The 26,035-nt window shown below is 48.7% G+C and overlaps 1 protein-coding gene across 3 annotated transcripts in view; it reads left to right on the forward strand.

Moving 5' to 3' along the window:
* LOC136950805 (zinc transporter ZIP11-like) overlaps positions 1-26,035 on the forward strand; it is a 53,179-nt gene that overhangs the window by 20,613 nt on the left and 6,531 nt on the right. For 2 of the 3 annotated variants that reach the window (XR_010877507.1, XM_067245279.1), the window contains exons 5-6: positions 9,951-10,086; positions 22,153-22,329. Coding sequence is in view for 1 of the 3 variants with exons in the window: in XM_067245279.1 (XP_067101380.1) it covers positions 9,951-10,086; positions 22,153-22,329 (313 nt within the window). In the remaining 2 variants the exon portion in view is untranslated. The remainder of the gene's footprint in view (positions 1-9,950; positions 10,087-22,152; positions 22,330-26,035) is intronic. The other variant, XR_010877508.1, reaches the window with a different exon arrangement.

Raw genomic sequence — 26,035 nt, forward strand, 5'->3', positions numbered from 1 at the left:
CCGGTTATGTGTGTGTGTGAGCAGTGTAGTGAGGTGTGCCTGAGGATTAATCCCAGCAGGGTGTTAACATCTGGGACCTCGGGGCTTCCGGTATGAGCGGTGCAGAGTGAGGTCACCTTCCTTTGAGCTCCTCATCAGGATCGATCATTTTGTATATATTGGCTATATTTTGAATTGTTCATTTTTGATAGTCTCACTTCAAATAATTCTGCGTATTTTGGAAGCACTTCGACCACATTTTTGCGCCTGATATCTTAGTTTTTCCATCTGAACATGGCAACTCAACAAACACGCGCCACTGCTAATGCCACAGTGCTAACAAGGCTCAAGACCAGGAGACCAGTGGCGAATCATCTGATACCATTCTAGATGCGATCCGATGCCTAAGGGACGACCTGATGAAAAGAATGGACGACAATGCCAAGACGCAGTCCTTGGAACTGAAACAGCAAATCTCCCAGCTGAGAGAGGAGCTGAGAAGTAGCATTGAGCATGTTAGCAGCAGGACTGGGACGCTCGAGGGCACGGTGGAGAGCCTGCAGTCAGCGTGCAATGGCCACTCAGACATAATCGCTGAATTGGGGGAGCAAGTTAAGCAGCTGACAAGGGCCGTTAAAGCAGTGTCAGATAAAAATGAGGATCTTGAGGCCAGATCAAGGAGGTGCAATCTCCATATCACTGGAGTGAAAGAGGGACGGGAGGCGAAGAAAACACCTTTTTTAAGCATTTCTTTTCAGTACTACCAGACTTAAACTCTCATCAGTTAATCTTATCTGGGGACTGGAACTGTGTTATCCATAGCTCCCTCGACCGCTCAACTGTCAACTCAAAACCATTATCGAATTCTGGTAAAATTATTAATTCCTTCATTGATAGTTATGGGGTTGTGGATCCTTGGCGATTTAAAAATCCAACAGCAAAAACCTTTTCTTTTTTCCCCCCTGCTCACCAGTCATACTCTAGAATAGATTATTTCCTCCTAGACGAAAAACTGCTTCCTATTCTTAACTCTATTGAATATGAGAGCATAGTCATTTCAGACCACAGCCCAGTGGTAATGCAACTTTGCTTTCCTGAATGTGTCCCCCCGCACCGAGCATGGCGGATAAACACAGGCCTTTTATCGGATGAAGATTTTATAAAATTTGTGTCTGTGAATATTGATGTTTTTTTCTGGAAACAAACATGGAGTCTGTGACGAGCATAGGGACTGTATGGGAGGCATTAAAAGCATACCTCCGTGGCCTAATTATATCTTACACTGCTAGTACTAACAGGATTAGGACAAAACGCATGGATGACCTAGTGCATTCTATTAAAGATATTGATCAAAGACATGCAGAAGCGTCATCTTCTGACCTGTTTAAGGAACGCATTGCACTGCAGACAGAATATGACTCTTTGGCATCTGCCCACATTCAGGGTCTCTATCTGAGGTCACGGATGATCCACTATGAGCAAGGCGAACGAGCCAGTAAATTACTCTGCCATCAGCTGAGACAGTCCACAGTAGACGGCCTAATAACTGAAATCACCACATCTACTGGGAACTCCACTTCTGATCAGATGGCTATTAACAACCAATTTAGGAATTTTTACGAAAACCTATACTCTTCAGACACACATACTAGCTCCGGTTCCACAGATCTTTTTCAGTCTCTCCAGCTTCCGGCACTTAGCTCAGAGGATGCCTCATCCCTCGATGGTAACATATCTGAGATTGAAATTATTCAGGCAATCACACTGATGAACAGTGGCAGGGCCCCTGGCCCGGACGGCTTTCCAATAGAATTTTATAAAAAATTATCTGTACAACTTTCACCTTTGCTGTGCAAAGTCTATGCAGAGGTGCTACAGTTAGGTTCATTACCCCCCACCATGTCGCAGGCAGTTATATCAGTTCTCTTAAAGAAAGGCAAAGATCCTAAACTATGTGATTCATACAGGCCGGTAAGTCTGGTTTGTTGTGACAACAAAATTCTTGCTAAAGTCCTAGCTCGACGATTAGGTTTTATAAAGGGAAGGCAGTCCTTTGGAAACCTCCGCCGCCTTTATAATATAATTAACTCAAATTCAGCGCCCACCCCGGAGGTTGTTGTTTCCCTTGATGCTCAGAAAGCATTTGACCGTGTTGAGTTTGATTACCTATTTACAGCACTTCGTAAATTTGGTATCAGCTGTGGCTTTGTCTCCTGGATAAAAGTCTTATACTCTGCACCACTAGCGGCAGTTCGTACAAACGGAATTATTTCTAAGTATTTCCCCCTACGGAGAGGTACAAGACAAGGGCCCCCTCTATCGCCCCTTTTGTTTGACGTAGCAATTGAGCCACTGGCGGTGGCTCTCCGGGGGCGGGATGACTTTATTGGCATTGAGCGAGGAGGGGATACGCACAAACTGTCTCTGTATGCCGACGATCTGCTCTTGTACTGCTCTAATCCTCTCCATTCGGTACCTGTTGCTCTGAACATCATACATTCTTTTGGCATGGTGTCAGGCTATAACATTAATGTATCTAAAAGTATTCTTTTCCCAGTCAATGCAAGTGCCTCCAAACTCTCTCTCACTCAACTGCCATTCAATGTGGCGACTGACTCTTTTACATACCTTGGTGTGTGTGTGACAAGAGAATATGCGGAATTGTTTAATAAGAATCTGAAACCGGCCCTTTCTAAGGCAAAAGAGGATCTCATGCGCTGGGAGTCTCTACCCATATCATTGGCAGGTAGAGTTAATTCAGTGAAAATGGTCATTATGCCAAGACTACTTTATTACTTCAATACGATCCCTACTTTTATCCCCAAGTCCTTCTTTAAAGAATTGGATAAGCATATTTCTACATTTATCTGGAGTAAGAAAATCCCACATATCCGCAGGTCATTTTTGGAGAAGTCCAAGTCGGATGGAGGTCTTGCATTGCCTAATTTCCTGCATTACTACTGGGCTGCTAATGTTCATAAAGTTGCATTCTGGATGTCATCTTTTAGAGATGGAGTTGGGCCTGACTGGTGCCACATGGAGCGACAGGCGTGTGGGAAGGTTGATCCTGCTTCACTGCTCTGCTCTCCCTTGCCACTCAGTAGGAGATGCCACTCCAACAACCCCATTGTTAGTGGTTCCCTTCGTATATGGTCACAATTTAGGACACATTTTGGGTTCAAACACACAGTTCCATTCATCCCTATAGTTCGCAACCCTCATTTTAAACCTGCCCTTCTTGATTCTGCATTTCATCTCTGGTCCCGGAAAGGTCTGAAAAGCATCGCTGACCTGTACCACAAAACGATCTTTGCATCTTTTGACTCCCTGGTTGGGGAACATGACATACCACGGTCACACTTTTTTAGTCCGGGATTTTGCAAAGAAACATTTCCCATCCTTCCCATCAGCTCCACTCAGCAGCCCCGAACACGATTGCATCTCCCTTGATCCCTTTCAGTCAGGGTGTGTCTCCAAATTGTACAACACAATTCAAGGTATTTCTAGCCCATCTCTCAGTCATGTTAAAAGTACATGGGAGGAGGAATTACAGTTGGTCATTTCAGATAACATGTGGCAGGAAGCCATTGAGAGGGTGCATAAATCTTCTCTCTGTGTGAGACATGGACTACTTCAATTTAAAGTCCTACATCGTCTGCATCTCTGCAGAAGCAAACTGGCCAGAATGTATCCCGACACAGACCCCACCTGTGAGAGATATCTCAGTGCCCCTGCCACCTTATCTCATATGTTTTTCTCATGCCGATCAATAGCCCCCTTCTGGTCCTCAGTCTTTGATACAGTTTCTCAAATGTGTGGCCATGCCATTACCCCAAACGCGTTGACTGCCATCTTCAGTGTTATGCCAGAGGATATACCAATTTCAAATAGTAAATCACAGGCCATTGCCTTTGCATTTCTCTTAGCCCGTAGATGCATCCTCCTCAAGTGGAAGGACAGGCTCCCACCTTCACATGGCCAGTGGGTGAAAGATGTTATGGCACACCTTAAACTAGAGGAGCTGAGGTTCCGCATTGGAGGCTCTTGTAGGAAGTACCACAGGGTTTGGCAGCCATTTTTAAACTACTTCAATAACTGCTCTTCGGACAGTCTCATGGGTTAAAGCCTTACACCCCCCCCTCCCCTCCCCCTACCTGCTTGCTGTCTTGTCTGGTTTTATTATTTAATGTATTTATTTATTTTATTTTGTATATTTTATTAGAGTTGATTTTGTAGATTTGTATGTTAATTTAATCGGTGTGAATTATCACATGATCAGCTTTAATGTAAAATTGTCAGTTATTATTGTGTCATTGTATACATTTATGTGAAATCCAATAAAAATAATTGAATAATAATAACACCTGGGGCCTGGGTTACACATCACTGCTGTGACAAGGAAAGATTGTCATCTCATCATGAACTAGTCTGTTCTCTGTGTCAGCATTCCCAGAGTTACCTGTTACTGTGTGTGTGTGTGAGACAGAGACACACAGAGACACACAGAGACACACAGAGACACACAGAGACACACAGAGACACACATAGACACACATAGACACACATAGACACACAGAGACACACAGAGACACACAGAGACACACAGAGAGAGACACAGAGATAAAGAGAGATACACAGAGACAAAGAGAAATACAGAGAGAGAAAGAAAGAGAAAGAGAGCGAATGAATGAATGTTTGTTATTGTGTGTGAATGTTCTGGGTCCACGTCCAGATACATGATCCAGCTTGTCTCTGCTCTGACAGCAGTCACTCTCATGGCCTGCTGCTAGATAACATCATGGGGATGAGAATGAGTGTGTACATGTGTCTGTTTGAGACAGAAACTTTGGTCAACTCTCCTTCAATTCAATCTGTACAAAAGTGAGTGTGCGTGCCTGCGTTGGTGTGTGTGTGTTATTTGCAGACTAAGAGTGTTAAATACACTCTCCTAGGGATCTGGGTACAGATGGGAGTCGTAGTTGCATCTCCGGTTTCCGTGGAGACGGTTGTGGGGACGAGTGGGCGTTCTTACCTCGTCATCGCTGCTCCAGGAACCATGCCTCATTACAGCCTCTTCACCTGGCCTTGTGTGTGAGAGAGTGCCAATATGGATATTCATGTGTGTATGCATTGACATGGGACACACACTGTTTACCAGCTGTTAAATTAAGAGCTGACGCAGGAGCTATGGATTTCGAATGCTAAACCTTCTGCTACCATGCTGCCCTACCTCCTCCCCCTCCCCTCGGCCCCTCCTCCCTCTGCCCCTCCTCCCCCTGCCCTCTGCCCCTCCCCCCATCCCTCCCCTGCTTCCTCCCTCCCTGACCGCGTCTCTCCTCCATCACGTTTACGTTCCTCCACAGTTGCCAGCACACCTACCTACACACGCAACTGCTGTTATTCTCTCCCTCGCCATGCCCGAGGGTGTGCTTGGTGGCTTAGGTGTGTGTGTGTGTGTCATGTCAGGCCTAGCAACAGGAGGTGACGGAGTGTGTGAGGGAGAGCCAGGGTGACAGCAGGGACTGGGTACATGCAGGGAGCTGACTGATTGGCTAGCGCAGGTCCTTAATCACAGCCTGGATGGACATGTGATTGATGAGCTGATTAGTACAATCAGGTGTTTCTCTCTCCCTCCCCCGGGCCCAGTTGGCTCGCTGAACGATGAATGATGAACAAACAGGTGCGTGTGTGTTTGTGTGAACCTACCTGGGCCTGCGTGTGTGTGTCTGTACTTCTGTAACCGTGTGTGTGTGTGCGAGTGTGTGTGCCTTTATACGTGTGCCTCTGTGTGTGTGTGTGTGACATTCATATGTGTCTGCAGTTATAAATAGCAGTCAGGGTTAGCACCTCTGGAGACAGGCTCATTAGGGACTAATGCCAAGAAGCTTCAGACCTGGACGCACACACACACACACACACACACACACTTCACTGGCATCCTCTAATTAGATACCAGACACCAGGAAGGTTGAAGATGTCAGCCACGTGTGTGTGTGTGCTTGTGTGTGTATTACGTGTATGTGCTGTAGGAAGGCGTAGACCTGTATGCTTGGGCTGTTGAAAGTGTGGATTCCAGCCATGTTCTGATTGAGGTGTGCCGAGCAGCTGCAGTGAGCCATCCTGTATCAGCACTCGTATCTGTTTCATACATGTGTGCCTGAGTGGAGATGGCCGTCATTAGTCCCTCTGTAGGCATGTGTTACTGTGTGTGCCATGAAGCTGCCATGCTCCCCATATGCATTTTATATTTGAGACATGTGTGCCTTATAATTAACATGGAGACAGGTGTTGCATTGAATTGGATGCAATCAATGTCTTCAGTCCGCTGTAATTATGAAGAGTTCCTGTTTCCACTGGGAAAACAGAGTGCCAGCAAGTCCATTACCAGGTGTCAGTTTCACACACACTTATACACACACTTATACACACACTTATACACACGCGCACACACACCTGTTTTGTTTTTCTTCATTTGTAGGAGAAACCATCAAGGCCAATTCTACTTTCTGTAGCTAGGACTTTTGGGACTGTACACTGTGGATCTTTCCGCCCAGCAGTTTGACTCGTCCTGTCTGCCGTTCTGGAGGATCCCAGCGGGCGAGTGGGCCGTCAACCCACCCTGGTTCCCCTCCCATTACCCACGCTGCACCCCCCTCGCATACATTTGCATAGCAATGTGATGACTTGGAGGGAAATAGGAGGGAGGCCGTTTCACGTCCCCCCGCCTCCCCTGATTGGTATTAAATGTCAGCCGTCAAGAACGATGACAGTGTCCGGCCATCAGAGGTGGCCGGCTGGCCCCCAGACACCTGGATGACTGATCACTCTCTAATCAGAGACGAGTTCCTCTGCCAGCCATCTGACGGCACATGGGAAGGGGGAGGGGAGGAGGGAGGGGGGAGGGGGAGGGGGACTAAGGTCAGAGAGGAAGTGTGTGAAAGGGAGAGTGGGATTGGAATGTGGCAACAGGGAGGACGGGAGAGGGTGGGAAAAGAGAGGACGGACGGAGAGACGGAGAAGGAGAGCGAGGAGGCAGTGTGAGGACGTCTCGCGGCCGGCGGAGCAGCGTGGGCTGTCTCGCTCATCTCCAGAGCCAGGCCTGCAGGGAGAGCACAGCCGGGACACTGGAGGAGAGGAAGGAGAGGTGGAGGGGGGAGGACGAGAGAATGTGGAGAGACGGTAGGGGACTGAGGAAGAGGGAGGGCTGAGGGAGAAGAGGCAGAGGTAGGGGAGGCGGGGAGAGCGAGGGGGTGGCGGAAGGGAGGCGGGTTGAAAGAGAGGGGTGAGGGAGGGGAGAGGAGGCAGAGAGAGAGAGAGAGGGGTAAGGGAGGGGTGGCAGGGAGAGGGAGAGTGGTAAGGGAGGAGAGGCAGGGAGAGGGAGAGTGGTAAGGGAGGAGAGGCAGGGAGAGGGAGAGTGGTAAGGGAGGAGAGGCAGGGAGAGGGAGAGTGGTAAGGGAGGAGAGGCAGGGAAAGGGAGAGTGGTAAGGGAGGAGAGGCAGGGAGAGGGAGAGTGGTAAGGGAGGAGAGGCAGGGAGAGGGAGAGTGGTAAGGGAGGAGAGGCAGGGAGAGGGAGAGTGGTAAGGGAGGAGAGGCAGGGAGAGGGAGAGTGGTAAGAGAGGAGAGGCAGGGAAAGGGAGAGTGGTAAGGGAGGAGAGGCAGGGAGAGGGAGAAGAGAGAGAGAGGGGTAAGGGAGGAGAGGCAGGGAAAGAGAGGTTGAGAGAGAGAGCAACAGGGAACAGAGCAGAGTTATTTCTGGACCTGAAAGCTGATGTCACTACAGAACAGTGGCATAATGTTGATCTAAGCTCCAGTTGGACTTTTTCCCCTCGGCGTGTCTCTTAGACAGCCACCGTGCCGTCGCCAGTTGTCTCTGCAGTAAACTTGGTGCAGGTTTGGTGGCGGTTGGTAAAATAGCACCATGGAGAGCTCCCTCCCTCTCCCCTCCCTCTCCCTCTCCCCTCCCTCCCCTCCAGAGGCTTGATCCCCTGTCTCCCCCCCCTCTCCCAGTGAGGGGTGTTCCGGGGTGTTCCCCTGCTCAGAGCCCTGTGTGTGTCCAGGTCACGGTGTCAGTAAAGGATCTCAGCTCGTCCACCACACATCCAGCCATGCTGCTCTCTCTCGAACCCACTTCACACCATGCACCGCCTCTCTGTCTGCCTCCATCTCCGCCTCAGTGTCTGCCTCTCCCTGCCTCTCTGTCGGTCTCCTCTCTGTCTCTTTTTCTGCCTTTCTTCTACCTCTTTTTTGTTTAGTAACTCTGCCTCTTTCTGTGTCTCTCTGCCTCTACCCACCTCTCTCTCTACCTTTCCATGCTTTTCCCTGCATCTGCGCTCTGCCTTAATCTGCCTTTCGGACTTGAAAGATGAAACAACAGGAAAAGATGAGCACACACACACACACACACAGCACAAATGACATCCTGATTCCGCTGCTGGCGAGGGCGTTATCAAGAGAGATCTTTCTGGAAGGCCGGAGCCGGTAGATCCAACAAATGTGGATTGCATTGCACATTGCTTGTGAATGTGTGCGAGTGTGCATTTCTATGTGTGTGTGTGTTTTGGCAGTGTATCATTCAAGAGGACGCCGTGTGAATGCATGAGCACCCTCATTTACTTCTCTCTCCAGCAACCCTGAATGATGAGTGTGGCTCAAGCAACACATATTATCACAGAAGCTCAAGTGTGTCATAGATTCAAATTGACCACACACACACACACACACACACACACAAACTAGATGTTTTATGTAGCGGAGGATTTCAGTTATAGTCAGGGGTCGTTGGCAAGGCCAGGTCTGGTGTGTGATATTGCATTAGGTGCTGTGCGGCTTCAGGCCTGCCTCCTGTAGGTGTGTCCTTGAGCTCGTGTGTGTTGAGTGTGAGTGTATGTGTGTGAAACAGTATGGGTGTATGCTATCTGGGAGTGTGTGTGTGTGTGTGTGTGTGTGTGAGAACAGTATGGGTGTGTGTTGTGTTTGTGTGTGTGTGAGAGAGAACAGTATGGGTGTGTGTTGTCCGGGAGTGTGTGTGTCGGAACAGAACGGATGTGTGTGTGTGTGAGGTGCTTATGGAGAGATGAGATAGTGTCAGGGGCCAGAGACTGAAAGCAGCCAGGGTTAATTGTGTCCTCTGGGATAGGAAATAACCTCAAGCAGAAGCAAACACACACTCTCACACTCACACAAGCTCACCTAGAGGCACGCACACTCACTCATTGATACAAAGCACACACACAGGGCCTTGCTCGTGCACACACACCCACACACACACTTTCTGTCTTATTGACCACATTCATTTAGATAACCCCCCCCCCCCCTCACTCACTCACTCGCTCTGTCTACCAGTCTCTCTCTCCCTCTCAATCTCTCCTCTCTCTCTCTGTCTTCACCGGCATTTAGACCTGGAGCGTGAAAATGAATAGGGCTGCATCGAGGAGCCTGTCTTAGCAAGAGCTTGTGTGTGTGCATGCATTCTGCTGCTAGGAAGAGTGCTGCTCTCAGAAAGCTTTCAATGGACCTGCTCGCCTTATCTGTCCCTTCCTTTAACAGCACGTTTAGGAGGATTTGTTCATTCACACTCAGACTCTAAATAAACAACCAGAATTCTGAGCAGTGAATGATCCACCTGAGAACCTATTGTGAAGTAGGGAGTTTTCTAAGAAAAATACTTTTTCTGTTGTTTTCTGAACAAGGTTGGCTTTCCTTCCTGTCAAATGTGTTGGCCCCTCGCCCAAACGCACCCTTCTTACAAAATGTAATTGTAAATCAGCAGTTCATATAAAACTGGCTAATGAAATTACCATACAAGAACATTTGACACTGTCGACAATGAGCCACAACAAAGTTGATTATGCATTTTCCAAATGGATTATATGCATTTGTCCTGCACACACACACACATACACATCTCCCACATACTTTATTAAGATTAATGACAGGTATATGTGCTTGTGTGTGTGTATGTGTGTGTCCAGGGCGTGGGAGCAGACCCTCACACAGCGTTGGCCCTACCCCCAGACGCCAAGCTGGCCAAGGAGGAGGAGCCTATGTTCTCGACCCCTGACCCTGAAGAGATGACCATCAGGATAGGTAGAGGTGGACCGCTCTCAGGCAAGCCTCCATTCATATACCATCACCATAAATGTTGTCCCGCCCCCCACTTCAGGCTAACTGGAACAACGATAGGCTGGTTTGAATAAATTTCCAATTGGACGAGATGTAGATTCAACAGGAAATTAATTGAATCTCCTCAACAAGAGACCTTTCTTTGATGGCTTTCATTTGGTGTGCCCCCTCTTTTCATTCTAACGGTTACTCACTGTCTGTCTCAATGTGTTTTACTCTCTCTCTCTCTCTCTCTCTCTCTCTCTCTCTCTCTCTCTCTCTCTCTCTCTCTCTCTCTCTCTCTCTCTCTCTCTCTCTCTCTCTCTCTCTCTCTCTCTCTCTCTCTCTCTCTCTCTCTCTCTGTCTTTATCTGTGTAATCAGTGTGTCTCTCTGTCCTCCTGCTGTGCTTGAATCAAGGCTGTTATCCACTGTCGTCTCACTGTTTCTACCTCTGTTCAGCAGCACAGGACAGCCTATGTGGTGACACACACACACACAAAGAAAACAAACATTTTTTTGGTGCGTATTAGAGTTGAGTCGTTTTTTCTAAATGAGAAAACCTGGTGACATGGTCTGTCCATGTTCCAGGCTTTGCGCTGGTCATCAGCGTTCATCTTGCCGCGGGTCGCTCAGTACAGTGCAGAAGACGGGGCATTAGTCTCGATCAACGATACAGGACCCAGCTGGGCTCTTTAGCCCAGCCAAGGATAGCACTTCCTTTAAACCCCCCCCTGACCCCTGTACACTAGAGACATAGGGCTGAGATCTTACACCCCTCATCCTCCTCCCTCGCTGACTCATCTACTTCCTCTCCTCCTTCCCCTAGTTCCTCCCTCCCCTCCCCTTGCGTTCTGAGCAATGATAAAATCAGTGTTTAGCCCTTTGTTGTGTTTCCCCGTGCTGGTTCTTCAGGACAAAGTCTCCCCAGGTCTCCAGCTGCCTTCCCCAGGAGGATGCAGTCTGAGTGGGGGAGAGGATGAGGAGTTAAGCTGCATGTAGGTGTGCGGTAGTGTTATGGTCTCTCTGGAGGAGAGTAATTACTGTCAATTGGCTTAGCCGGCTTACTAAACAAATTATCAGCATGGGTGAATATGGAAGTTCAGTGTCTGAGGAGGCTTGTTTGTTCGTTCAACCTTACACGTGTGTGTGTGTGCGCGTGTGTGCGTAGGTGTGTTGTTGTGTGCCCGGACACACACACACACTGTAAGCGCTCAGCAGTCAATCATGGAGTGATTGATGCTGCGTTAGTTTCTCAGTTAGAATGCTCCAGATGTAGGCTTCTAGAATCCTGTCAGATCCTGGAGTTTCTGAAGTTAAGCAGCGACACTGACATCACCTCACCTCTGCTCCTCCCGTGGGCTCCTCCCCCATGCTCCTTCCTGCCTACTCTCTATCCTGTCTTGTGATTGGTAGATACAGGTTCTCATGCTCTGCTACAAGCTTTCTGATTGGTGGTTGGGATCTTGAATGTAACTTTGTGGTGATGTTTTGGACTCTTCCGAAATATTTCTCGTTTTTTATTTCATATAATCCATTCATCTGTTTGGGCTCCAAGGTGTATGTGGTGCTGGGGTATAAAGGTGACTGTTTAACCAATGGTTCCTTCCTCAGCCATCTTAGAAAGCAAAGTCCAACTTCCAGCCAAGCTCTCGAACAGCCCAAATGTGTGGTATATGAATGTGGACGGTGTATCCTGCCCTTGTTACCCAAATCAGTGGGAACCTTCCGCGATACCTCTGTGTTGATTCATGTTCATCCCTCTCTTAGCAGTATAAAAGGTGTGAGGTTTGTGTGAAGAATAACACCGGTTTTCATGGGTAAGGGATTGACCTTTTTGAGTGTCTAGACAGAAATAACCCAGGGAGATGTACAGTTGTGTTCAAAATAATAGCAGTGTTTTTTTAAATGTGAGTAAAGCTCAAAATCCTTGGGTACAAAATCGAATTTTTTATTTCCATTTGTTGGGAACACTGCACATTATATTTTACATTAAAATATTATATATTTTTTTATCAATATTTAATTATGTTCCAGAAAATGACGGAAATAAATATATTGGGCTGTTCCAAAAAATAGCAGTATCTGCATTATTCATTACAAACTTACAAAAAGTAAAGATTTAGCATTCCTGTGAATCAATAAATTAATATTTAGTTGTATAACCACCGGTTTGTGAGAACTGCTTCACATCTGTGCTGCATGGAGTCAACCAACTTCTGGCACCTGTAAACGGGTATTCCAGCCCAGGATGATTTGACAACCTTCCACAGTTCCTCTGCATTTCTTGGTTTTGCCTCAGAAACAGCATGTTTGATGTCACCCCACAAGTTTTCTATTGGATTAAGGTCCGGGGATTGGGCAGGCCACTCCATGACATTTATTTTGTTGGTCCGGAACCAAGATGTGCTGAAGAGGATACAATTTGCAAAAAGAACATGTGGACTGGCCTAAAGAGAAATGGAAAACATTTTAAGATTGTTCTTTTCGGGTCCAAGGGCCGCAGACAGTTTGTCAGATGACCCCTGAGCTCTTGTTTCAAGCCACAGTACACTCTGAAGACCGTGAAGCATGGTGGTGCAGGCATCATGATATGGGGCTGTTTCTTTTACTGTGGTGTCGGGCTTATTTATCGCATACCAGGGATCATGGATCAATTTTCTTATATCAAAATACTTGAAGAGGTCATGCTGCCTTTTGCTGAAGAATAAATGCCATTAAAATGGGTGTTTCAACAAGACAACAATCCCAAACACACCAGTAAGCGAGCAACATCTTGGTTCCGGACCAACAAAATAAATGTTACGGAGTGGCCAGCCCAATCCCCGGACCTTAATCCAATAGAAAAACCTGTTTATTGATTCACAGGAATGCTAAATATTTACTTTTTGTAAGTTTGTAATGAATAATGCAGATACTGCTATTTTTCGTAACAGCCCAATATATTTATTTCCGTCATTTTCTTGTCATGTCATGTTTTAATGTAAAATATAATGTGCAGTGTTCCCAACCAATGGAAACAAAAAATGAGATTTTGTACACAAGTATTTTGAGCTTTATTCACATAAAAAAAAACACTGCTATTATTTTGAACACAACTGTACCTTCCCTAGTGAACCATGTGCCGTCCTGCAAGCCCCACAGCTCCAGGGCCGGGGCCAGCGTTCCTCGCCCGCTCCCCCAGGCTGGAGAGTGGGTGAGGGGGCAGCCAGGCGGCTGAACACAGTAAGAGTGGACAGAAACTGCCTCAAACTGTGTACCTGCTGAGCATTGGGACTAGATACAATAGAACCATGTACCTATGGAGCATTGGGACTTGAGGCGAGATCATTGCTTGGCTGTGGAGCATGTGGATTGGAGAGAACCGGGACATGCATGATGTCATCTGGAATAATTCATCTTCAATGATTTTGCTACCGTTGCTACTGTACACATGTTGCTGTCCATCCCCAAAACACACACACACTCACACACAACCAGTATCGTTCCCTTCATCCGTTATGCATGAGTATGTATGTCTGTCATGACACTCACATATCGATTTGACTATTGATCGATAACCATAGCTGATGGAAATAGGTTTTTACTTCTGGCAGAGTGGTTCTATCTAGAGGAAGCACTCTACTGCCTCTAAACATTCATACAAACAATATGAGACCAGAGAGCAACTAGATAAAAAATCCCCCTTATGGACAGTAACATGCAGACAACACGGGGACATGGAGATGGTGGGGGATGGCAGCAGCACTGAATCAACGACAAGCCGGGGGTGAGTGTACGTGCATTTGTGCTGCTTTTCTACTCCCGCCCCTTCCTGACATGGACCTATGGGCTTAGAGTCACACAGGTGTAGCTAATGAGCGAGATGACCCGCGGTGCCTGAGGGCCTGAACTAGGCTTCGCTCATGTAAAGAATTCACTTTGGGGTCCTGGGTATCCTGGTCTTCCTGCAGAGTTAGATGCTATCCTGGTCTGCCTGCAGAGTTAGATGCTATCCTGGTCTGCCTGCAGAGTTAGATGCTATCCTGGTCTGCCTGCAGAGTTAGATGCTATCCTGGTCTGCCTGCAGAGTTAGATGCTATCCTGGACTGTCAGAGGTTCCAAAGTCTTGGCCTCTGTATCTGTTCTCAACCTTGCTAACGCTACGTCTCCTCGTGTGTGGGAGTGAGTGTGAGCGTGTGTGTGAACCTGTATGAATGTGAGTGTGTGTGTGTGTGTGAACGAACATGTATGTGTGTTTGCATGTGTGTGTTTGTGTGTGTGTGTGTGTGGGAACAAGATGGCCGCCAGAGGAGCAACCCTGTTCCAGTTCTGTCTCTGTGAGTTAGGGGAGCATGTGATGTCATGTGATGTCTGTCTGTGGTGTCCCTCCAGCTACGGCATCAGCAGACAGCTGAAGACTGAGCGCCTCCCAGTTAAGGACTACAGTTTTCCATCTTCGTATGACGTACTGTAACTATGTCGTTACAGTCTCTGTCTAATACTGCATGAAAATGTCATTGTTACGTAATACTTAAAAATGCTCTCCCTCAGTTGTTGGTTTCCCTCTTGTGTCGTGTCTCACCTGGTGTGTGTCTGACTCTTCCTCCCCCTCAACCCTCCTCGCTCTCTTCAACCCCTCCTCGCCTCCCCCCTCACTCTCTCCTCCCTACCCCCTCCTGTCTCCCTCCCCACCCCTATGTGTGTGGGAGAGGCCTATTTTCCCAGAGACTGCTCAGTGATATTAAGAGATGATCTGATTGATGCAGACCTTTCTGGTCAGAGCACCTTAGCATGGTGTTCCATCTCCCCGCTCTCGCTCTCGCTCTCGCTCTCTGTCTCTGTCTGTCTGTCTGTCTGTCTCTCTCTCTCTCTCTCTCTCTCTCTCTCTCTCTCTCTCTCTCTCTCTCTCTCTCTCTCTCTCTCTCTCTCTGTCTCTCTGTCTCTCTGTCTCTCTGTCTCTCTCTCTCTCTCTCTCTGTGTCTCTCTCTCTCTCTCTCTCTCTCTCTCTGTGTCTCTCTCTGTCTCTCTCTGTCTGTCTCTCTCTCTCTCTCTCTCTCTCTCTCTCTCTCTCTCTTTCTCTCTCTCTCTCTCTCTCTGTCTATGTCACTCTCTCTCTCTCACTCTTTCTCTTGTCCCCCCATATCCCTATGTTTCTTTCTCTTGTTCCCCTTTCTGTTTATTTGTCTCTGTCCCCCCCCCCACCTCTTTCTACATTTTCCCTTTCGCTCGCTTTACTTCCTTATCAACAAGGAACACATTGTTTGGCTTAGCCCTTTTATTGTTTGCCCAGTCTTTCTGTGTGTGTGTTGATACTACTGTGTGCGTGCGTGTGTGTGTATTTGTGGCACTCCACAGTCATATCAAATTCACTCATATCTGCATCTCCACCAGAGTCCGGCTGTTACCTAGCAACAACTACCAGTGGTTGAATGACAGGTAACATGCACAGACATTATCTTAAGCTCCCAAAGAACACAGACATGCGTGGGGGTCACTCAGCTCGGTCTATCTTCCTCATCTACCTCTTCTCTTTCCTTGTCTTTATCTCACAGCCCAATTATGCAGTCACTTTTATCCCACTGGCTCACACACACACACACACACACACACACACACACACACACACACACACACACACACACACACACACACACACACACACACACACACACACACACCCTGCCTGTTTGAGTTGCACTAAGAGGATGGAAGGGTAGGGTGCGGTGTGAGGACCAGTGAGTGAGCCAGCCCCAATGTGGCCCTGAGCAGCCCTCAGTGTGGCCCTGAGCCAGCCCCCAATGTGGCCCTGAGCAGCCCCCAATGTGGCCCTGAGCAGCCCCCAGTGTGGCCCTGAGCAGCCCCTCAGTGTGGCCCTGTGCAGCCCCCAGTGTGGCCCTGAGCAGCCCCCAGTGTGGCCCTGAGCAGCCCCCAGTGTGGCCCTGAGCAGCCCCCAGTGTGGCCCTGAGCAGCCCTCAGTGTGGCCCTGAGCAGCCCCCAGTGTGGCCCTGAGCAGCCCTCAGTGTGGCCCTGAGCATTCCTCAGTGTGGCCCTGTGCAGCCCCCAGTGTGGCCCTGAGCATTCCTCAGTGTGGCCCTGAGCATTCCTCAGTGTGGCCCTGTGCAGCCCCTTAGTGTGGCCCTGAGCAGCCCTCAGTGTGGCCCTGAGCAGCCCTCAGTGTGGCCCTGAGCAGCCCCCAGTGTGGCCCTGAGCAGCCCCCAGTGTGGCCCTGAGCAGCCCTCAGTGTGGCCCTGAGCAGCCCCCAGTGTGGCCCTGAGCAGCCCTCAGTGTGGCCCTGAGCATTCCTCAGTGTGGCCCTGAGCAGCCCTCAGTGTGGCCCTGAGCAGCCCTCAGTGTGGCCCTGAGCAGCCCCCAGTGTGGCCCTGAGCAGCCCTCAGTGTGGCCCTGAGCATTCCTCAGTGTGGCCCTGAGCATTCCTCAGTGTGGCCCTGTGCAGCCCCTTAGTGTGGCCCTGAGCAGCCCCTCAGTGTGGCCCTGAGCAGCCCCTCAGTGTGGCCCTGAGCAGCCCCTCAGTATGGCCCTGTGCAGCCTGGTGCAGGAGCTCTCTCTGTTTGCCTCGCCCTGGACTCCATCTCAGGTCAGGCTGCCTCTTCTGAAGAACGTTGGGTCGCTCCTGGTTAAGGGTTTCTCAGGAGAGTAGCTGAATGCCGGATGTCGCTAAGTACGTTGGCATTCACTGAGGACGTTGAAGCGAATACGGCTGCTTCTCACTCTTTCTTTGATTTCTCTCGCTCACTCGACCTCCCTCTCTCTCCCTCTCTTATTCCCTCCTTTTATCTCTTTCTTACTGTCTTTCTATGGCACATCTTTCTCTATCTCACTGTCTCTCTCTCTCACTAACTCACTCACTCACTCACTCTCTCTCACACACCAAGTGATGAGTGGTCTGCATTGTGTGGTTACCTGGCCTCTCCAGCCTTCTTTATCGTCCCATTTCTCACAGCATCTTACAGAGTGGCAATGACAACCGTCGGCGTGGGTGTGTGTCTGTGTACGTGGGTGTGTGTGTGTGTCTGTGTACGTGCGTGCGTGTGCGTGCGTGTCCATTATCCTGGTCTTGCCAATAGTCAGGCCACAGTTAAACGCCTCATTTCCACTGGAGATAAAGATGGATGACTTTACCCTCTGTCTGCTGTGTGCGTGCGTGTGTGTTAGTTCCAGTGTGTCTTCGGTACAGAAAGTGCCATATATATATGTGTGTGTTTATATTGTGAAGGGCTGTTGTCGTACTGATTTGGAGATTTCGAGCCATCAGTGAGGACTGCTAATGGTCACAATAGAGCTCTGACATGTGAATTGCTCCATAGGAAGGTCAGTATGGGGTTAAAGTTATGACTAATGGCATGTTTGTGTGCCTGTCATGAGTGTTTGGTTGAGCGTCTGTGTGTGTTTGAGCGGTTGACTGTGTGTGTGTGTGTGAGTGGTATGGTGTGTTTCTGAGTGTTGATGTGTTTTGGTCTGTGTGTGTTTGTGCGTGTCTCTTGAGTGCATATGTGTGTGTCTGAATCTGTGTGTGTGTGTGTTCCTGAGGTAATAAAGAAAGGGTGAAGGTTGAGTGTGACTGAGGAGGAGAATGACAGTAATTACAGACCAGCAGAGCGCAGAGGAGACCGGGGTGAGGAGGGTCAGGCGAGAGGAGGAGGAGGGCGAGGAGGGTCAGGTGAGAGGAGGAGGAGGGGGAGGAGGAGAGACAGAGGGGGAGCAAGGGGGAGAAGGCAGAGGAGGAACGAGAGAGCACGATAGAAAAGGATCTCGATCATGGAGCCTATATCACAACATCATTACCTTTGGAATCCATGTCGTTAGCCCCTCAGCATAGTCCAGTCACGTCCATGCTAGCTACATACGACAAGTTGTCTTATCTAAACACAAACTGTATGTGTAATTCATTCCACCTTTACACACATGCTATTTAAGAATCCATCCTTATGTCCAGTTACTGGCCTCCCTTAGAGACTGAGGCAGACTGGCACTGAGCTTAATTTGTGCTGTTGTCAGTGAATACTGAGCATTCCTTGACTGACCACCAAATATTGCTAGAACTACGCACTTCTGATCCTTGACTTTCTGCTGTATTTTCCATATGCACAATTTGAACATCACTTTGGATAAAAGCGTCTGCGAAATGAACACTTTGCGAGTAAAACTAAAGGTGTATGTGTCAAATGTATCTGTGTGTGACTGTGTGTGTGTCTGCGTGTGTGTGTGTGTGTGTGTGCTTAGCCTCACCTGTCTGAGGGCACAATGATTCTCTGAATGATTCAGTGAATAGCAGCCAGCCTGTCAGTCACAGTGACAGACAGCTGCTTCCGGATGTCTTCAGATTGTCTATCAACCAAAGCAGGAAGAGGCCCCTCTTACATCCCGTCACAACACACTCCTGATGACTTCAAGAGTGTTTGAGATGTATTTATTTATTTATTGCTCATAATAGCTGTATGCAAATGTTTTGTGTCTGTATTCATGAGTGTGTGTGTGTGTGTGTGTGCGTGTGGATGTGTGTGCAGTGTGACACCGCCCATGTGCTCGTACATGTGTGGGCACCATTGACTTTGTGTCTGAGGATAGCCATGTGTTTACAGTGTTAATGATGTGTTAATGAATAACGGTGACTTCCTCCGTCACCATCGAATTGCCTTGACCACCCTTCTTGTCCTCCCCCCCTCCCCCCCTTTTTTGTCGCCCCTTCCCCCCCCCCCCCCCCCCCCCTCCCCTCCTCCACCCCTCCCGGGTGGTGTGTGTTGCTGGGTTGAAGTGACTGCCATGTTAGTGACGTGTGGTGTGTTTGAACAGTGTTTGATATGTGCACGAGGCGTGTGGACGTCATGTTTGTCATGTAACGGTGGGCGGTGTGGTATGTCAATCCTTAATAACCTGCAGGCTGCAATCAGTTGAAGTGTCTGATGGAGGGTTGTCTGTATTTGTGTGTGTGTGTGTGTGTGTAAGAGGCAGAAGGAGTGTGGGGCTTGATTGCAGCTGTGTGCTATGTTTCACCCCCCCCCCCTACCCGGCAGCGGTACACTTCATCTTCCTTGTCGAGCATTCTCTCCTTCACGCTCTCCTCTTGTTCTCTCTCTTTTCCTCTCTCTCTTTTCCTCTCTCTCTTTCATGCTGTCCGTCTCTTTCCTCCTCTCTTCCACTTGCGCCTTTCCTCCCTCCTCGCTCTCCCCTTTCTCTCCTCCGCTCTCCCCTCTTATTACCCCTCTCCTCCTTCTTCTCTCCCCTCGCTGCTGCATGTCTCTTGCCGTCTCTCCCCCTGTCCCTCCATCTCCCCCGCTCTCGCTCTCTCCCTCTGCTCTGACACACATCCACCTGTGCGTCCGTCCAGAAACAGTAATCAGAGTTTTCTATTTGTGTTCTGGCCACTGCAGTGTAGCGCAGGGCAGCTGCGGTGTTCAGACCGTCTCCTCCACGTCTGCAGGGACCAGCGTGTGACAGGGCAGAGCGGGGCTCCTCTCAGCCCCGCTCCTCCACGCTCCTCCATTCCTCCACCCACTCTCCTCCACTCCTCTGTCCACTCTCCTCCACTCCTCCTCCACACTCCTCCACTCTCCTCCACGCTCCTCCACTCTCCTCCACCCACTCTCCTCCACTCCTCCCTTCTCCACTCCTCCTCCACGCTCCTCCACTCTCCTCCACCCACTCTCCTCCACTCTCCTCCTCCTCCACGCTCCTCCATTCCACCAACTCTCCTCCACTCCTCCTCCACACTCCTCCACTCCTCCTCCTCTCTCCTACACTCCTCATCCTCTCTCCACGCTCCTCCACGCTCCTCCACGCTCCTCCACTCCTCCTCCACGCTCCTCCACTCCACCAACTCTCTTCCACTCCTCCTCCACACTCCTCCACTCCTCCTCCTCTCTCCTACACTCCTCATCCTCTCTCCTCCACGCTCCTCCACTCCTCCATCCACTCTCCTCGCTAACTCCTCCTTTAGGACTATTGATCCAGAGCGGCCATTAGAGAGACATAACAAATATGACTAGAGAGGAGAAACATCTCAAACAACAACATCGACACGACCATGGAGACAGCTTGATTGCTCTGCTGCTAGTGTAAGTGGCAGTTGTTGTTGTTGAAATGGTTTGACACTTCATACATCTGGGTCCCCCCCCCCCTCCTCTCCCAAATCAACACAGTTTTCGAACTCTTAAGGTTTCTGTAATGAGCCTCTCTCCACACGCTCTTTTGTAGTGTGTTTGGAATTTTGATTCGTCACAGGATTTCAGTGACCAAGGACAAAACATTGTGGATAGTGTACAGCGAGTTTAAATATAGTATAACGATGGTATAACCATTGTATAAAAAGTGTGACGAATATAAACGGAAGTATTTCATACACTGTTTCCAGCGTAAGACAGTAGGATTGGACTTATCTGCATTACTTTATCTGAACAGGGCTTTAGTTTTTGGAGGTTTACTTCTGACCTGGTTTCTGCATTCCTTCATCCATTCCTCCATCCATCACTAAGTCAGTAGCAAAGGGACTGTAGGGAATTCAGTTTAAATGCAACACATGGTTTCTATTATTTCGAAAATTATGTAAATGTCCTGAGTGACGCACGTAGGTTAAATCAATTAGGCTATTTCTGCAAAGTGAAATTATGTTTCTGAATTCAAATGACTGCGGAATATTTGTCATCTATTATGCATCAGCCATCAATTTCAGAATGAACGACGTTAAAGCTTCTTTTCACTGGCGGATTTAAATGACAATAGAACGGTTTTAAAACACCGATTTTCAAAAGGTTTGCCGTGGGGTAACTTACATTTACATTTAGTCATTTAGCAGACGCTCTTATCCAGAGCGACTTACAGTAAGTACAGGGACATTCCCCCGAGGCAAGTAAGGTGAAGTGCCTTGCCCAAGGACACAACGTCAGTTGGCATGACCGGGAATCGAACTGGCAACCTTCGGATTACTAGCCCGCTTCCCTCACCGCTCAGCCACCTGACTCCCAATAGTTTCACCTCAAACTCTTGCCTAGATTACAGATTAGGGCTCTCTTAATCCATTCATCTATGGATCAACGGGCTAATCAATAAACCCCCAAAGCCCCGCAAAGGTCAGGTGGGAAAAACCCAACAAAGGATGGATTTCTGTGGGGCTGTTCACTGCCCATTTGACTGTGTCTCCAAGTGTTGTGTCAAAGATTACTTGAGAGGGAGGGAGGAATAGAAGGAAGCGTATTGACCTTTTTACATCTCACTGTACGTTGTTCGGGGGTGGAGATATTAGATTGACTTCAGGGAAATGGAGGCGCGTTTGACCTTTGCAGTCCAGATAATTACCTCTGTTCGTGGAGGTGGGGCTATGTAGATGATGTGGCCAGCACTCTGCGTAATGAAGGTCAATAGTTGATCTGCATCTTCTGGAACCTTCCGGAATCCCAGAGCCAATATTCCGTATTGAATCACAGTGATGTTGTTGTTTACATAGTTTTAGAAGAGATGTCTCCCGAACTCCGTTGCTGTTGGTAATAACTCTGACACACTCATTATTCTGGCTTCACCAAGTTGAACAATTTTAGTTCAGTCGTTTGATAACGTACGCTTCAGTAGATGTCTATCGTTCACTGGAGTTCTCCACATGGTGAATAAATAATCTGATGTACAGTATGTCTGAATTATGTAGACCAAACCCTTAAAAACACTTCTGACATGGTGTGTACTCTCTCTACTCTGTTCATCTGATCAAGTTAAATAAATAATGATTCTGCCCTCTTTATTCATTTAGCAGACAAATTCATCCCGAACGATGTACAAACAGTGCGTAGAAAGTACAGGAGAACATCCAGGGTCAGAAGTGCATAGCTCGACTGTACGTCTGTGCAGTCCAGGAACTGTCTGTTTACAAGCCACATCACACAAGGAACCACATCTCAGCCAACAGGCTCATTGTCAAAACGTGGAGTCTTCGATACGGCAGGGATGTTGTGGGAGAGAGTGCATGAGGGTCATGTGGATGGTACAGGTTATTTGAAGGTGTATAGGTTGTATGAATGTTATGTGAACGTTGCTCTCTCTCTCTCTCTCTCTCTCTCTCTCTCTCTCTCTCTCTCTCTTCCATACAGATAAGATAGATAACGGTGAGGTGTACCAGCGGCGGAAAGGAGCCCACTCAGGACACTCCGAGGGACAGGAAGCTGGCGTCAGGCAACAGGAAGAAGCAGGACAAAGCGAGAAAGAGAGGAACAGCTGGCGACGGATTGTCCTCCTCATCCTGGCCATCACCATCCACAATATCCCAGGTGAGGATGACACTCGCACACACACACACACACAACACACACACACAACACACACACACCACACACTACACACTTCAGTTCTCTCCCCGGAACTGAATCTAGTATTGTTGCTAGGTAAGCTCTCACGCCGGTACCCCCTATGTCTCCATCAATGACCTCTCCACACCTTCTAATTAAATATGGATTGGAAACCTGCCGCGTGGATCGACCCAGGAAACAAAGACTCCTAATCAATCATCTGATCGTGATATGTGGTCTTTTTAATTAACGGAAGTAGCACGTGACGAGAAGTTTGGATGGATTCCCATATTCGATGTTATTGTTTACAATGTTTGGTAAACAACATCCTGGACGTCAGGCTGATCTTGAAGGAACGCTGCATCCGTTCTCGTGCGGGGTGATGAGGGCCGAGGGGGAAGTGTGTGTGAGCGCTCGATGAGCGCTTGTTTCGTGGGACGCAGCAGCCCCGGGCTCTAGGAGCCCCTTGGGGGCCGTGGCGTCAGGAACATGCTGGGGTGACGCACAGCTCACCTTTCCACCGTTAGAGCAGTGCCACTCCTCGTTTCACACGCTCCCCAACGCGCTCTCTCTTTCTCTCTCTCAGCCAGCCAGATGTGCAGCTTAGAAGTGGCAGTAAGGTGCTTTTCAATAAGCCACCTTGACATGTGCATCGAGAGAGGGCAGCTTTTCTCTCTGGGGCTAATCTGATCTCTTGGGCGCCCCTGATGTAACAACCTGGGCAGCGCTGATCTCTGGGCCTAATAAGATCTGTTTGCTGTCAGACTCCTGGTCCGATGCTGGTCCACAGCAGCAAAGTGTAAGGATGGATTGAATACCAATGGTCAGAGTGTGTGTGCTCAGATGCTTGTGTGTGTGTGTGTGTGCTGTGTAAGTAATCTGAATTTTGTGATTGTTTTTGGAACCCTGCTGGAATGAGAATCAAATGTCTGAAGCTGTCAACCTCTTATTTGTTGAGAGGAGACTGCGGCTGGTCAGCGCAGACATGCAAGCACACACAGACACACACAACGTACACACGAACATGGCCATTTGTATTCAACAGATTAGGGTTAGCATCAAAGTAGAGTGACAGAGCCTCCAAGTTTAGGAAGTTGTTTTGCATCTAACTCACAGCTGCATCAATGGAGATGACAACATCCACACAGACTAACCAATAATTGCCCAGCTCCAGGCCGTGCCCTGGGCCCTTTGGGCCAATTAAAATCCCTGGTTGGCAGTGTGCCCGCCCTCAGGCATGGCGTATGTTCTTTGAAGCGCTGGCGGTGGCTTTTATCAGAGTTTGTGTTTACAAATGCTGAGGTAATTCAAGTGCTTCTCTTTCCACTGCTCTCTCTTTCTCCGGTCCCTCCATCTATCTCTCTTCCCCCCCCCCCCTTCCTTGGATCACAGGTGTTTTCACAAGAGCTGCATCTCTCCTCATCTTCCCTCCTCCTCTCCTCTCACTCTCCCAAAGGCATCAGTTGTATGTAGGCTACCAAGATATGGAGAGACACACATACTCTGGTTAAAGGTCATTTAGATGAGCCACTTTGTAGTTAGTGAGTATATATTGGAATATTTTCTCATGTTGTGTATCATATGTTACGTTTGTGTGCTGTATCTGTTTGGGTAGATCTAGGGTACTTACTGATGTGTGTGTGTGTGTGCTTGTGTGTTTGTTGTGTGTGCTTGATTGATCTCTTTGAATAAAGTGTAAGATGCAGTCCAGATCTTGTCCGTGTGTCAAAAGTGAGTTGTCCACACTTCCCCTGCCTGATGCATTCTGGGTCAGTACATATGGAGGGCATTCTACTCCAACTTAATTTACTGTAACTCCAACCAGGCCACACATTTCTGTGTGACAACCTAATGCCAGCCTGCAGGGAGGGAGGTGACAGCGATGTCTGGGATGACTTCAGTGTGTCGCACAAGTACCTGATATGAGAAACTGAACAGTCTGAGTGGCAGTGTGTAGATTGACAGCTAGTACCCCCACCCCCCTCCCCTCCCCTCATCCAATCTGGTTTTCATTTCTGCATTTACCAGTAAGGACACGGCACATAAGGAGGGTTCATATCAGTCTGGACCTCTCAAATGACTAAATGAAAACGGACCTTCTTCAGAGAAGGCGTGTTCACCTTCGGGGCTTTGAAGTGGGGGTTAGAGGCTAGGCTTCAGCGCAGCGCGGCCTGGAGTGGGTTTGTGTCTCCAGGAACACAAACCCATCCGAGCCCGGATGTCCCTCCGCGGAGATGGCAGACATCTTGGTCTCTGTGTTGTCTTGGCGCACTCGAGGGTCTTTCAGTCACCAATCAGAGCGCCGTCTGAAGTGTTGTCTCCGCCGGTCGGCATGGTAACGGCGCGCCAGAAGCCGAGCGGTTGTACGTGGTGTTTGTCCTCAGAGCCAGCCTGCGGTGACTCCTCTGATGCTAAGTAGCACGGGACGTAGAATTCGAACTTAGAAATGAGTGTGTGGGGGAGAGGAGGAGGAAGGCAGCGGAGGGCTGCGAGGGGTGGTTGGTTGGTGGCTGAAGGAAGATGGCACAGTGGACAGGGTGGAATGGAGGGAGGAGGAGGAGGAACGAGGTGAAGAGGACAGGGGGAGGGGAGGAGGGGAAGGAAGGGGGAACAAAGGACAATGAATTTTTGGGAGTCGTTGAAAGTTTACTAAGTGTACAGTAAAACGAGGATGGGTGTGTGAGGTGAATATGAATGAGAGGGAGCGCTTCCCCTTTTATAGAAAACACTCTGTTCCAGACCTTCAGGAGACGATGGTTTTTATTTGATGTGGACAGAAAGAAAAGGGGGTGGAGTGGAAATGTGGAAGTGTGTGTCTGCATCTACTAACAGAGCCGGGATTGGTTTCTTTAAAAGAGCATATAACATCAAGGGCATGCTGGCATAATGGCCTTCAACACACACGCTCCCTTTCTTTCTCTCACTCGTACACACACACACACACACGCACACTGTCTGTCAGCCTGCCCGTCTGTCCGTCTGTCAGCCTGCCCGTCTGTCCGTCTGTCAGCCTGCCCGTCTGTCCGTCTGTCAGCCTGCCCGCCTGTCTGCCTGTCCGCCTGTCTGTCTGCCTGCCTGCCTGCCTGCCTGCCTGTCTGTCTGTCTGTCTGTCTGTCTGCCCGCCTGTCTGCCTGTCTGCCTGTCTGCGTAGGGTTTTACTCTCTCCCTTTTCTGTGTTCTACTATTGTTTTGTCTTCCATTTCATGATGTTATATCTTCCCAACAGTCACAGGAAGAGATTGCCCAGGTTTTAGTGTGTCTGTACATGTGTTTGTGTGTGTCTGTGTGAGAAAGGGATCGCATTAGATGAGCTTCGATTGGATTGTCTTTACAGTCCAAGGTGGGGAAATGAGTTTTACTCTGTGCTGCAACAATAACCAGTCACCCAAATGCAGAGAGACAGTTTCATCATAACCTCGTAGTCACTGGGTGATGCTTCCCCTGAGAGAGGGGGAGAGAAAAAGAAATGCAGAGAGAGAGATGGATATTTGAGGGCCTCTCTAATGCGATGCACGATGGATATTTGTGGGCCTCTCTCATGCGATGCAAGATGGATATTTGAGGGCCTCTCTCATCCGATGCAATGCTTGTTTATAATGGTGTCGACCTTGGCCTTAAACATGCCACTTAGTGCTGATTACAGAACTAGTTGTGGGACCTGATGATGTTATGTTGAGAAAAGGGAGAG

Source organism: Osmerus mordax, chromosome 10 (genome assembly GCF_038355195.1).
Source record: "Osmerus mordax isolate fOsmMor3 chromosome 10, fOsmMor3.pri, whole genome shotgun sequence".
NCBI lineage: Eukaryota > Metazoa > Chordata > Actinopteri > Osmeriformes > Osmeridae > Osmerus > Osmerus mordax.